This window comes from Mustela nivalis (assembly GCF_964662115.1).
Source record: "Mustela nivalis genome assembly, chromosome: 7".
Lineage (NCBI taxonomy): Eukaryota > Metazoa > Chordata > Mammalia > Carnivora > Mustelidae > Mustela > Mustela nivalis.
The window spans coordinates 131,607,796-131,621,324 of record NC_139026.1 but is presented as its reverse complement, the minus strand read 5'-3'; the positions used below and the strand labels follow the sequence as shown (position 1 = coordinate 131,621,324).

The 13,529-nt window shown below is 43.4% G+C and overlaps 1 protein-coding gene across 3 annotated transcripts in view; it reads left to right on the top strand.

Annotated features, from left to right (window-relative positions):
• LOC309870057 (uncharacterized protein C10orf67, mitochondrial) overlaps positions 1 to 13,529 on the top strand; it is a 153,369-nt gene that overhangs the window by 46,034 nt on the left and 93,806 nt on the right. For all 3 annotated transcript variants that reach the window (XM_082742132.1, XM_082742131.1, XM_082742133.1), the window contains one exon: positions 8,576 to 8,728. In XM_082742132.1, coding sequence (XP_082598258.1) covers positions 8,576 to 8,728 — 153 coding nt within the window. The remainder of the gene's footprint in view (positions 1 to 8,575; positions 8,729 to 13,529) is intronic.

Genomic DNA, 13,529 nt, shown 5'->3' with positions numbered 1-13,529 from the left:
TTCCCAGGTAGATTGTCTGATTGTCTTTAACTGGGTGAATGGAAAACTGTTGTTAACTTCCCCATCACATAATCACATCTCTTCTTTGCTGACTGTGAAGAGATCATTGCAAACAGTGCGTTGTCTGTTTTGCAGGACCACAAGCCTTTATGGATAGCAAGTGTTTGTTCCAACAAAAGCATCTCTGGTTTGTCTTCTTTACTTAGTCAAATATAGATGAAGATTTGATGCAGAATTACCCAAACCCATTTCAAGGCTGTTAAATATGCATTTGTTAAAATGATAAAATGTTAACATTGTTTTTAAAAGTCTTTGAACTGGGAAAGCATTTATTCTCGCAATAGAAGCCTTGCTTTGTCGACTGGCATGTTCTTAACAGCTCTTGAAGGTGGGAGATGTGTAGAAGAACCATTATCTAATGAGGGCACTAATTTTAGGTTCCAAATTTTAATGCAGCAAATACTGTCTGGTGGTTAAGTGATTTTCATTTCAGATTGTTTTTTGAAGATTTTATTTATTTATTTGGCCGACAGAGGTCACAAGTAGGCAAAGAGGCAGGCAGAGAGAGAGGAGGAAGCAGGCTCCCTGCTGTGCAGAGAGCCCAAGGTGGGGCTCGATCCCAGAACCTGGAGATCCTGACCTGAGCCGAAGGCAGAGGCTTAACACACTGAGCCACCCAGGCACCCCTCATTTCAGATTTTTTTAAAGTCCTACTAACAGTATTGTGCAATGAAATACCAACATTTTAGTATTTGGAGGGGATTAAATTCTCTGGACTCTGACTTAGGAAACGAAGATGGGCCTCTGCCCAGGGCAGGGTGCATCTCCTCAGACCGGGAGGAACGCCTTCCCAGGAGAACGGTCAATGGCCTGAAGGAGGCTTTATGCTGAGGAGAGGGTGGGAGAGAAAACTGCCTGGTGAAATGGGAAAAAAACTAACATGAAGTGTTACAAAATAAGTTTATGAGTTACATGAGTTACAAAATAAGTCCTGCAAACTCAACCAAGACACAAAGCTTACAACGTATCTTCCCCCCCTCACCCCCCACACGCACCCCTGAGTCTCCCGGTCTCAGGTGTCGGTGGCACAGTCCAGCTGGTCTGGGAAGCTAGTGGTCACTCCTTGTGCTGGACGCCATAGTCCGGCCTCTGGGGTTCACACCTGTGTCATCACCCTCCTCACCTCCTGGAGAGTGGGTGGGATGTGGGCCTTGCCTCTAACCACAGCTTATAGCCAAGGTGCCCGGATGATTCTATCTTTTAAGAGCGTAGCTCCCGTCTTGCTGAGTCTCTCTCTCTCCTTTGATGGCTTGCGGAAGCAAGAGGTCATATTGGGGAGCTCCAACATTTGGAGGTAAAGAATGGCAGGCAGCCTCCAACGGAGGGCAGCCCCTGGCTGACAGTGGGAAACTAAAGCCTTCGGTCCTCCACGCGCAAGGATGTGAATCCTTCCGACCACCTGAGTGAACATGAAAGCAAGATCCTTTCCCAGTCAAGCCTCCACCAAGACCCAAAGGACACTTGGATGGCAGCAGGGGACCCATCCAAGCCGTTCCTGGATTCCTGCCCCACGGAAACTAAGAGAATGCATGTGTGTTTTAAGTCAGTAAGTTTGTGGTAAAGCTGTGTGTTTGTGACAAGGCATAGATACAAAATACACCCTAGTTTTCAGCGAGTCATCAAATTCTGCCGCTTTTTTACTTCCTAAGTCCATCCCTTTTTATGGTCTTTTACAGAAAGAACTAGGTCAGACAATCAGCTTGCCTCCCGTCTGGCCTCTGTACTTCTGTGTCTCCCCGGTCAAGTGACTGGTTCTTCAAAAACATAAATTCCCTTCACATCCTGCCCCCTTTGGAAACCTTCCAGCACCTTCTCCAGAACTGTAGGATGATGTCTAAGCCTTTAGCAGGGCCCAGAAAGGCCCTTGCATTTCTCCACTCTTATCTCCTTCCACTTCTTGGTGAAAAATTTACCCTCCAGCAATCCTGAAATACTTGCTATCACCTGCCTCCCTCTGCATGCCTCATGTTATTAGTCACCTCCCTGGAATTTTCCCAGAATGTTCCTTCTCACTGGAATGCTCTTTCTCTCCCGGAGAATCAACACACTGAATTATATCACAATTACCCACTTGTGGATTGTTCTGTACTCTAGAGTCTTTGTTTCTATGGACCAGAGACTAAGCTTCGTACTCTGGTCCTAGCAGAGAGCCTGACGCATCATGGATCGTCAACGAACGTTCTCTGAATAGAGGACCTGAACATAACCAAGAAAGGTGCTGAAGAACTTGATTTATGCCATGGTACTGGAGATAGAGCATGGTTCTTAGTGGAAGGTCCTAGAACATGGGAGTGCATGATGTCATGGACTTGAACTGTTGTTGCACTCAGCTGCTGAGTCATCTCTGCATTGTCTGATTTTGTAGCAGAGACAAAAGCAGTCCTGGCACTCAAGTTGTTCAGAATCAAGTGGCCACAGAGATTAGAAAGAAAGAAAAAGGGCGCTAGGGTGGCTGAGCCGCTTAAACGTCTGCCTTCTAAGCACAATGCGTTGGGCTCAGGTCTGGATCCCAGCGTCCTGGGATTGAGTCCGGCATTAGGCTCCCTGCTCCTCTCCCTCTCCCCCCGTCCCCCTGCTTGCGCTCTCTCTATCCCTAGCTATTTCTCCCTCTGAAATAAATAAATAAAATCTTTGGAAGGAGGGGGAGAGAGAGGGGACAAGAAAGAGAGAGGAAGAAAGGGAGGAGGAAAGAAAAGGAAGGAAGGAAGGAAGGAAAAGAAAAGAGAAAAAAGAAAAGAAAAAGAAAAAGAAGAAAGAGGAAAGAAAATTCAGCAATTATGATCCATAATTGAGGTTTGCCCCGATGGGTGCCCAAGTCTTCTGTGGGGGGGTGGGTCGGGAGTAGTTAAGAGAGCTTTTCGGGATGAGGTGATTCCTGAGCTAAGCCTTGAAGGATCGTGACTTTTTGGCAATTTGAGGGAGGGAGGGAGGGATGAGAGGAGCCAGAGATGGGCCCATTTCACAGAACAGAGGCATTCAGGGGTAAGGCAGTGGGGAGCTGCAGGTAGTCTGGTAAGGCCGGAGGACAGGGGACTGGAGAGGGTGGTGAGAGGTGATGCAGGAAGTGAGCCTGAGGAATCAGTACTTGATGTGGAAGACATCCAGGAAGCATTGCAGAATTCTCAGCAGTTTTCGTGACATGCATGGATTTGCCACCTTGAAAGATAAATATTATTGCAGTGTTTATGATGCATGATAAGTAATACCGCTCTTCCCCACCCAGGTTGTGGACAAGTTGAAAAAGAAAGTCAGGGCGCCGGCAGATGGAGATCATCTGCTTTCCTGAGAAAGCTGCCTGCCTAGCGCTAACTCTCAGGGCTTGGCAGACTTGACTCCATCAGAGGTCAGCACTGGGCTGGGCGGGTCTCTTCCTGCCTGGACAGAGCACGCATTCCTGCAGTGTTGGCCCCAAAGAGAAAGGGTCGGGGGGGGGGCGGGTTAAGGGGATGCCCCAAATGTGACCAAGTTTCCTCTTCCAGGGTCAGAACTCAGTGGACAGTGTCACTTCACATGGAAAGAAACAAGATTTCCTGGATTTTTCTTTCCTCCTTTTTTTTTTTTTTTAAAATACATTGAACTTCATCATTTAGCACATGATCCATTAGCTGTGTATCTGAGCCCTGGGGAGAAGAAAACTCTGCTCCCACCTTTATGATGCAGCCCTCCCACTACCCAGCCCTTCTCTGGGGATCCTGATGCTGATGCCTTGGGAGAATTGGCATCCAGTTAGAGGAGTGCACGATTGCCTTGAACAACAAGGTTACTCTGTATCTAATACTAAGAACTCACTTTCTGGTCTGTTTCTCACCCCAGATTATATCCAGCTGTGTTGTTCAATATTGTTGATCAAGAGGTTTTGCCTGCGGGAACAAATGGCATCATAAAATTATTCTAATACTACAAAGCCAATGGTTATGCCAGAAGTTTGAATACCAACTCCTCCTGACTTTTAAATACTGAAGGAAAAATTAAAATACAAATATTAATTCTTCTTGCGGGACCAAAGGAATTAAAATCCAAAATAAAGTTTTCTTGCTATTGTGAATGAAGGGACCAGAGATGTGCTTCTGCCTGATGCCTTTGCCTGCATCAGAGGCAGCTCTAGGTGGCACAATGTGGTCAGGAAATGGGTTCCATGGTGGGAGGGCTGACCAGACACATCAGCGTGTCAAGCCTTGTGGGAACCAGCTTCCCTGCTGCGGGGGGGGGGGGGGACGGTGATGCTATGGAGACATCAGAGGCTGTAATGAATGTCATGGTGTTGGGTTGGAACTCGAGGTGTCGGTATGAGTTTATGGTATTTAGACGTAGATATTATATTAGTCAGGATTCTCCAGAGAAACAGAACTAGTATGTATAGAGAGCAGGAGAGAGGAAAAGACAGACACGGATTTCAAGGCATTGGCTCTCTGCAAGGTAGACCAGCAGACCAGAGATCCCGGGAAGCATTGATGTTGCAGCTCAAATCCGAACCAGTCTGGGGACAAAATTCCCTCTCGCTCCCGGACCTCAGTCTTTCTCCAAACACCTTCAAGTGATGGGATGAGGCCCATCAATGTTATGGAGGGTGATCTGCTTTACTCGGTCTATCGATTTTAATAATCTCACCAAAGGGAAAAAAAAAAAAAAAACTTCCACAGCAACATGTGGACTGGTGTTTGGTCAAATTTCTGGGTCCTTGGAAGGAGAGCCAGTTTCAGCTGCTCTCCTCCATCACCGGACGCCATGTCCAAGGGAGGCCACAGCTGGGGAGGACGGGAATCTTGATGGGTAAGAGGAGGCTGGACTGAGATATGGGGCATTTTATTCATTCACTTATTCAATCTTTCATTTATGGCTTTTGCTTTCTTCCTATCTTTCTTTCCTTTATCCAGTTTTGTTGTTGCTATTTAAGAGTTTAAAAAAAAAAAAAAAAGCTGTGGCATTTTCCTGAGGGTTCTTGTAAGAGGTAAGAAACAGGGGACGGGAGACCAGATTTGAGGGGTGGTGAGGAAAAACACAAGGGCTTTCCGCTACATCCCCTCGTGAGTCCAGCTCATTCAATAAACATTGGTCGAACATCAGAAACATTCCTGGAGGTGAAGAGACATGGATCCAATGTGTTTGGGTCTTACAGTTATGTTATGAAATGTCAGAAGTAAAACTTCTTGTTCTTCCAAGGAACAGCATGACCCTCCCTGCCCTGAAGTCCAGAGGGACCGAGCCCTCCCTAAAGGCAGGCTCGCTCATGTTACAGTGGGGAGGACTTGGCCAGCTTGTCAGAAGTATCTTTATTTTGGTAACTCTTAAAAGTAAAATAGGGGCGCCTGGGTGGCTTAGTTGGTTAAACGTCTGACTCTTGGTTTCAGCTCAGGTCATGATCCCAGGGTCTGAGATTGAATCCCGTGTGAGGCTCTGCCCAGTGAGGAGCGGGCTTGAGATTCTCTCCCTCCCTCTCTCGCTGCCCCTCCCCCTCCCACTCTCTCTCTTAAAAAATAAATGAATAAATAAGTCTTTAAAAGTAAAATCCGGGGCGCCTGGGTGGCTCAGTGGGTTAAGCCTCTGCCTTCTTCGGCTCAGGTCATGATCCCAGAGTCCTGGGATTGAGCCCCGCATCAGGCTTTCCACTGAGCAGGGAGCCTGCTTCCTCCTCTCTCTCTCTCTGCCTGCCTCTCTGCCTCCTTGTGATCTCTCTGCCAAATAAATAAATAAAATCCTTAAAAAAAATGTAAAATCCATCATCTTCAGAACATAAAAAATTAATGAATAAGCAAATAATAGATGAAGTGACCCAAGAGGAGTGTTGACAAGATACAGAAAGACCACAACAGTGGAGGGCAGGTGGGCAGGTGGGGTGCTAAGGCTTCCCAGGGCCAGTGGCATCTGGGTTTGAATGACAAGACAGAACAGAAGTCAAATGCTAGAGGCTAACACAGGGAGCTGGCTGTATTGTAGATACAAAATGGTTTAGGTGCATTGTCTTATTTAATTCTCAGAGCCCTTTAGGTACTTCTATTAATCCCATTTTACAGATAGTAAGACTGAGGCCCAGGGCTAGGTGAGAGCTGGTTTGCCGACACAGTCCATGCTGCTCTACATGGTTAACCCTGTTCTTTGACATCACTCCATTTAAAAAGCTGGAACTGTCATGTGGATTGTTTTACTTTCACTCGTTCCCACTGTACTGCAGATTCATATGCTGATTTTTACAGTAGTGTGACGTTGGCCCTGTCGGTGTTCTGCTCCTAGCTTGACTCTCAGATCTCCATTAGTCTCGTACTCTCCTCAGCTGACCAGTGCTCATCATATATTAGGGAACAATTTTAGTTCGTAACTCTAACTCTGAAATAGAATATTAGGTGTATTAGCAGATGTGACTAGGTTTACTGTGTTCCTTGTATGTGCATGTGCTCAAATACATTAGCAGTGAACACTTAAAAACAGAATCATGCTGTAATTCTCAAAACAGTTCAAAATGGACAACATGATTTTTACACTTCAGGGTTGAAAATGAGAGTTTTATATGCTGGAAGTAAGGGAGTAACAGCGTTCATTTTGGAAGCCTTTCTTCCCTGTCTGGTGCTGTAACCTCGTTCTACAGAGCACTGAGTGCAAACGGGGAAGCACTCTATACGAGCAAACGGAAATAGGAAAACTAATCTGTAAAACTACTAAAGAGATCAATGGAAGTTCTAAAACTATTTTGGGTTCTCAGTAAAAGGGCATATAATTAGAATTAAGTATTTTCAAAACATCTAGCATAAATAATATATGAAAAAAAAATCACTTTGAATGGTGATCAAAACGTTTTGATTCAGGGGTACCTGGCTGGCTCCGTTGATGAAGCATCTGTCTTCGGCTCAGGTCATGATCCCAGGGTCCTGGGATGGAGCCCCTCTTCTGGCTCCCTGCTTTAGCAGGGAGTCTGCTTCTCCCTCTCCCTCTGCCCCTTCCCCTCCCCCTCTGCTCATGCTCTGTCTCTTGCTTTTTCTGTCTCAAATAAGTAAATAAATTTTTTTAAAAATAAAAAATAAATTTAAAAAGGCTGCGAAACATGCTCATTAAACAAAAATAAAATACTGTGTTCATATATTGTCATAGTAAGACTCTGAAAATATACAATGATTCAGGGAATGTAGTAAAACAAACACCCTCATCCTCAAGGTGGAATATAAACCATACAATCTTTTTGAAAATAAATTTGTAAAGTGAATCAAGACCATTAAAACATTTGCATGCTCTGGCCAGGAATTCTACTTCTAAGGACCTATGCCAAGGAAAAAGATCAGAAATGTGGACAGAGGTGTAGGTATAAAGACACAGTATGGTGAAGAACTTAAAAAAAAAAAAAATATATATATATATATATATACACACACACACACATATATATATAATTATAATTATATAAATAATGGCATTTCTATAGAGCAGAATGTGGTATAACTATCAGTAATTACACTTATGTAAAATGTTAATGGCTTGGGGCATGCTCATGATATAAGGTAAAATGAATTAAATCTTTTTTTAAAAGAGAGAGAGAGAGAGTGTGAGTAGGGAGGGGCAGAGGAAGAGGGAGAAGGAATGCCAGGCAGGCTCTGTGCCCCGTACAGAGCCCGATGTGGGACTCGATCTCACCACCCTGAGATTATGACCTGAGTAGAAATCAAGAGTCAGACGCTTAACAGACTGAGCCAAATTAATTAAATGTGAAATTAATTAAAATAGAGACAATGCCATACGTGATATACAGTATCAACTAATATACAAATTCATTTAAAACCAATTTGAGAGTGTATTTTTTTCATTTAATTTCTATTTGATCAGTGTTATCATAAAGCAGTTTATTCAATTTCTTTTAAGAAAAAAATAACTTTATTTTCCATGCGGAGAGAACTGAATGATATGTTAGAATTACATTATTTTAGAATGGTTATGCATATAGACCCTGAAGATTACTTTCTTACACGTAGTGGTTCATTATCCACAACTTTACATGGGGAAAAAAAATTCTATTTTAATGCATCTTCCTCTGCTTTGGTCTCAGTTTCCTAAGTTTTCAAATGAAGCCTAGTCTGTCTAGATTAATGGTCTGCAAAACTTTTCTGTGGAAAAAAGGAAAGATATGGTACTTGTCTCTACATCTCCATATTAAACCCCTGGGGGAATTAGTTGCACGTTGAAGCTTACTTCTGTTTTTACATATTCAAATTTTTGTTATCTTCCTTTCTAGGGCAAGAGTCAAGTAGGACATTCACAACCATGCTGTAAATTTACAATTAAGGTTTACTGTGATTACTTGCGTGGCCCACGCAGTTAGAGGACCCCATTGTGCTTTGTGTTTTATAGGAGCATAATGTGCTATATTCTGTGGCACTTTAGCTTATCATTCAATATAAATATAGTTATTTCCTAAAAATTGTGTGCAAGTTACAAAAATCAAATAACTTACAAGACTGTTGCTTAAATAAAACATGAACTAGTTTCTGATGGTGCTTGCTTAGTGTCTGATTTTTAATCCTGCTTTTCCCCCCAGCAATTCTTTGAGGTGGAAGAAGAGGCCTTTGTGCATGAATCAACTAGTATCAAAATGAGTGTTTTGTTAAAAAAACTGAAGGAAAGAGAAGAAGTTATTAAGGAATTAAGAGAAGAACTAGACCAATACGAAGAGTCTAGACTTCAAAAATTTGTAAGTTTCAAAGCAATGAATAATTTACTTTAATGTATATATATACATAAAGTTATAACTTTCCAAAAGCTTGGGTCAAGAGTAAAGGAAATACAAGTGGTCTATCTTGGGTATCTCTCCACAACATCAGCCCCTTCAACCCTTTTCTCCTCAAGACATAGTCTAGAAAACCCATCATCATTAATAGGAGCCATACAATTGTTCTCAATTTTTATTTATAATAGAAATAAAATAACCTATTTCCCACTGTAGAAATTGTCCTACTCTAGAAGAGCACGTAGACTTTTGTTTTAATTTTGAAGACTCCAGCCCCGTTTTGCTGTTTAGTGATCTCTCCATGTCAGAGGCTTCCAGGAAGCACCATAGAACAGGAGGACCTTCAAGGAACATTCTTGAAAGGTTTTCCCCTAATTCTCCTGCTTCAGAGGAAGCCAGAAGGTGGGTTACTACTTGGACAAAAGGACTGGTGGGAACAGAAATGGAAGGAGAGGGGAAGGAGAGGCTTAACTCCTGTCAAGGAGGAGAATTTTAAGGGCTCTGGAAAGTGTGGACGCTGAAGGTGAATTTATTTTCATCTCAAGTCAGCTTTGAGCCACTGGCTGTGGCCCAGCCACAGTTCAGAACCACAGAAGAGTCTTTATTATTAGATTCTAAGCGCAAGAAGCTGATTGAGTCAGAGAGGCTAGAAGAGAGGCCAGAAGTATAACAGTCTTTTGAAAGCCAACTGGTGGGCACCACATGCCTCATCAGTGGTACCTCTTCTCATCTCCTGGCTCAGTTTACGGAGAAGGAAGCAGAGATGGAGTGATTAAGTGACTCTTCCCAGGCACACAGCTAGTACATGGTGAGGATCACATGGGAACCAGGTCCCAGCTGACCTGACGCCCACAAAAGGATATGGAGCTCTATGCTCTACAGTAAGATGTCAAGGTTGTGATTTTCCAAATTAACTAGTTGGTAGGTATATATAAAATAGACTCTAATATTATTATAATGTATGCATATATTATTACAGGTATATACATATCCATATACATATTGACACATGCATAGATATGCACAGAAAAGTCTGAAGAATTATACATCCAAATGTCAACACTAGGAAAAAACACGTACACGTTGCCCGTCCCTTTAAGAACAATCCATAGTTTACCTAAATCTCACGCTAGTAATCTTATTTACAACTCCAAGTTTAGAAGAGATAAGGAATTGCACTTGTCTCAACCTGAAGGATTTTGTTTACTAATTGGTGAAGAAGTGTTTACTTTGTATAACCTATTAGAATCGTTTATATTCTTAAGAAAACCCTGAGTATCTCCTAAGTAATATAATATTGTGTCAGTAGCATAGATCTAATAAAATTAAATATTAATTCTTTTTACATGTTCTGATTGCTATGGAAGAGGCATTTCCAGTTTTTGCACTTACTTTAACCTTTTCCTGGGTCTAAATCCAGCCTTATGTTTTGGAGACAATAATTTAATAGAAAGGACTAAAACAGCTATAATAGTTTTTGGCTTTTAATCCTGTCTTGGTCAAGGATATCCAGCCCAGATGGGCAGGGTGATGTTGGTCCATTTATTTCCCATTTGTGAAGTGTGCAGGTACCCGCCTAGCTAAAAGAGATAGTTGTGAGAAGGATACCTGTTGTACTGAATGTGAATTACTTTGAGGGCTTTGAGGAAAGCTGAGTATGTAAATCCTAGTTATCATTATGAGGAAATAACACAAGTCCTGTGACCATCTAGTTTACATTCCATGAAATGCTCTGAACAGACCTCAAACCTCAGGACCTGTTCAGCCCAACTGAGGTCCCGACACTAACCCAGGAGGTCCGTCTTGTAATGCTTATATCTCTAAGTATCCTCAACCTGGCCATTGTTCTCTCTGACATCCTCTCTCTGAGGATGAAGATGGGTAGTGGCTTCGTGAAGACAAGGAGGTGGGGGGGGGGGCTCTATGCTGCTCTTGTATCAGTAGGGTGTTCCCTGGCTCAAGAGGGCATCCTGAACACCCTGGTCATTCCACTATCATTTGTCCCCAGGGAGACCACATCACAATTTCTGTAAACCCTAAGATCTGAGGGAGTTGAGATACTCCTGATTAAATAGGAGTACACATTTCTCCCAGCTCCTGGGGACCCCAATAAAATGTGTGGTGCCAGTCTCCCTCCTTGATTAAGGGCAAGGTAGAGCGGTCTGGGACTGGTGTGCATTTCAGGAACGTGGACATGAAGGCCGCAAAACAGATCATGAGTTATACAAAGTAAACTTATGGAGGATACTTTTTTTTTTTTTTTAATCCTCTAAGATTTCCTAAAACTCCACGCCATGGAGGTTCTGGAAGAGATCTTTTTTAATTTGAATTTTCATCTTATACAACTGCTCCCTCTGGTGGTTAAAAAAAAAAAAGCTTGACCCATCAAGCATCTATTAGATTTGGAAATCCAATTCGGAGAACGAATTGGAGAACTTCAAAGTTGTGGTGGAGAGAACTTGAAACCACTTGAAATAAGCAAGCTGAATAAGCAGTGGGGAAACCCTCTAGTTCATTCTTACTGACAGTCCCAATTACATGAATAGCTTTACAGTTAATAGGTAGTCACAATCTCTCTCTCTCTAGAACGGTTTTTGAGAAAAATCTGATGAGAATGTGATCGCAAAGGGAAACTTTAATAGACAGAGAGCTGAAATCAGATTTATAACAAAATGGAAATCAGGAAAGGGAGCTCTTCAAGCTATAGAGCTATATATATAGCTCTCCAGGCTTGATGTCGAATATCCCTCCCGAGCACCGTCACTCAAGGACTGGGCGTCGTTTCCAGTTCAGTTCTGTAGGAAACCATCGTGACGTACCCACCTGTCTGCGGCTCTCTGGTTGCGGTGCTGTGCGGTGATCAGTCTCCTGGAGGCTTGCTCCCCGAGGCTGGCCTGTCAGAGCGCATGCGCCCGGGTGCACGTCTCTGCCCGCACACGTGCCCATGCATTTTAATAGCGATCGGAGTTGTCCGTTTTGAAAAGACTTCATTTTTTCCCCCTTACCCTCCCATAAATGACCTGGGCAACCATCACCCTCCTCCCCGCCCCACCCCCCAGAAGGGAACGTAACTGCTTGTTGCTGACAGCTCTGAAACAGAGCTGTCCGTCAAGAGTGGCGGCTCTGCAGGGCTGCACCGCCCCAGTGCGCCACTTGCCTGGCTGTCACTCACTGGGAGAGCACCTGCTCCTCTCCACGACTGTCAGGCAGCGTGGGCGCGCATCAGAAGCCTACTGCACGCCCCAGCAGCAAATTGAGATGTCCAAGAGCCGGGGAGCCTGCGGAATTGCGATACCAATAAGGCAGAAGGGAGACTGCTGAGAGGCACATGCGGGCTCTGCGCAGAGCTCCTCGCCCTTTATTGTGCCTGTGGATCCCCCGCGGCTGCGGTGAAGACAAGGGTTCTGCCAGTGGGTCTGGGCTGGGGCCTGAGAGGCTGCGTTTCCCATACCCTCCTGGGTGAGGCCGGGGCTGTGGACCACACTTTAAGTAACAAGGCTCTACAGTACACCAAGCATTCCTAAATGATTCTTTTGGGACCTGTTTAGGATTCCGAAACCAGGGAACAGGGATCGTGCCCATCTGGTGAATGGCGCCGAAGCCACCGCCAGAAGTCCTCGTTTTCCCAACGTGATAGGAAAACTTCGGCAGGTTCCCTTAGAAATTCAAAATTCCAGAACGGTCGTGGATCCCACACGATCTCTCCGCAGCTACAATGCCGCTTTAAATAGCTACATGCAGTTAACCACCTTTTAATGATCTCCCTCCTTTTAAACCTCGGTTTATTAACGCAGTTTATTTTAGAGAAGTCTCATGGTTTAAATAAGCCAAAAACTAGTGGTGTTGGGCAGATGGTAGAAGGAACACCACCACAAAACCTGCCACTCAGAGTGTAACAGATGACCGTGGCAGCCCAGAACTATCCCTTTGTTCATTTTGCTAATGAGTGTCCTCATTGCTGGGGGAGTCTGAATAGTTAATTACGTGCAGTTCCTGCAGCTGACAGATGGTGGGGACAGAGCTAAAGATTAACCTCACAAGGATGGGGTCTGTGTAGATGGATATGAAGAGGAAAACTGTCCAGTTGAATGTGTTTTCCTTGTTTCCTGCTTTTATAGGAGAGTTTTAGAAAACGCATCGAGGAATTAGCTGCCACCACTTACACATTTTATGCTTCATGTGATTAATTCAGATAGGTCTTGTTTAGTTTATGATAACGAGGGCTCCTGTCATAGGATGTTCTTATTATGCTAGTTAGGAAATGTATGCTTAAGCCTTTGGAGACAGATATTGCTTGTTTATTTGTTTGTTTGTTTGTTTGTTTAAAAATCCCTTTTTAGTCTGTAAGTACATTCTGTGATGGTTTCACATTGAACTGTGTGGGACTAGAAATTAATGACTGGGGTTCTTCCTTTATTCCAACAGTGCTGTTTATTAACTATTAGATTTGTCAGTTTTCATCAATTAAGAATGAGTTGGGCTCAAATAATGTAAATGAAGTGCTGGGTCAAAATCACGAAGATTTGTATTGGTTTAGTGCAAAACTTAGCGTCATTTTAAAAATTAACTCTGATGTGACTAACTTCATTAGTAGGCAGCTTCCTGTTGAAGGTACTGGCTTTATTAAATGTACTGCAGAAATTGTAGCCACTCATTTTCCTTCTGAGCCATTATGACCACAGAGTAAAACATTTTAATAATTTGCTTTTGAATCTCTCTAAATTTAAATAAAAATACAATTCTGAAAGGAACCCAGTATATTGGG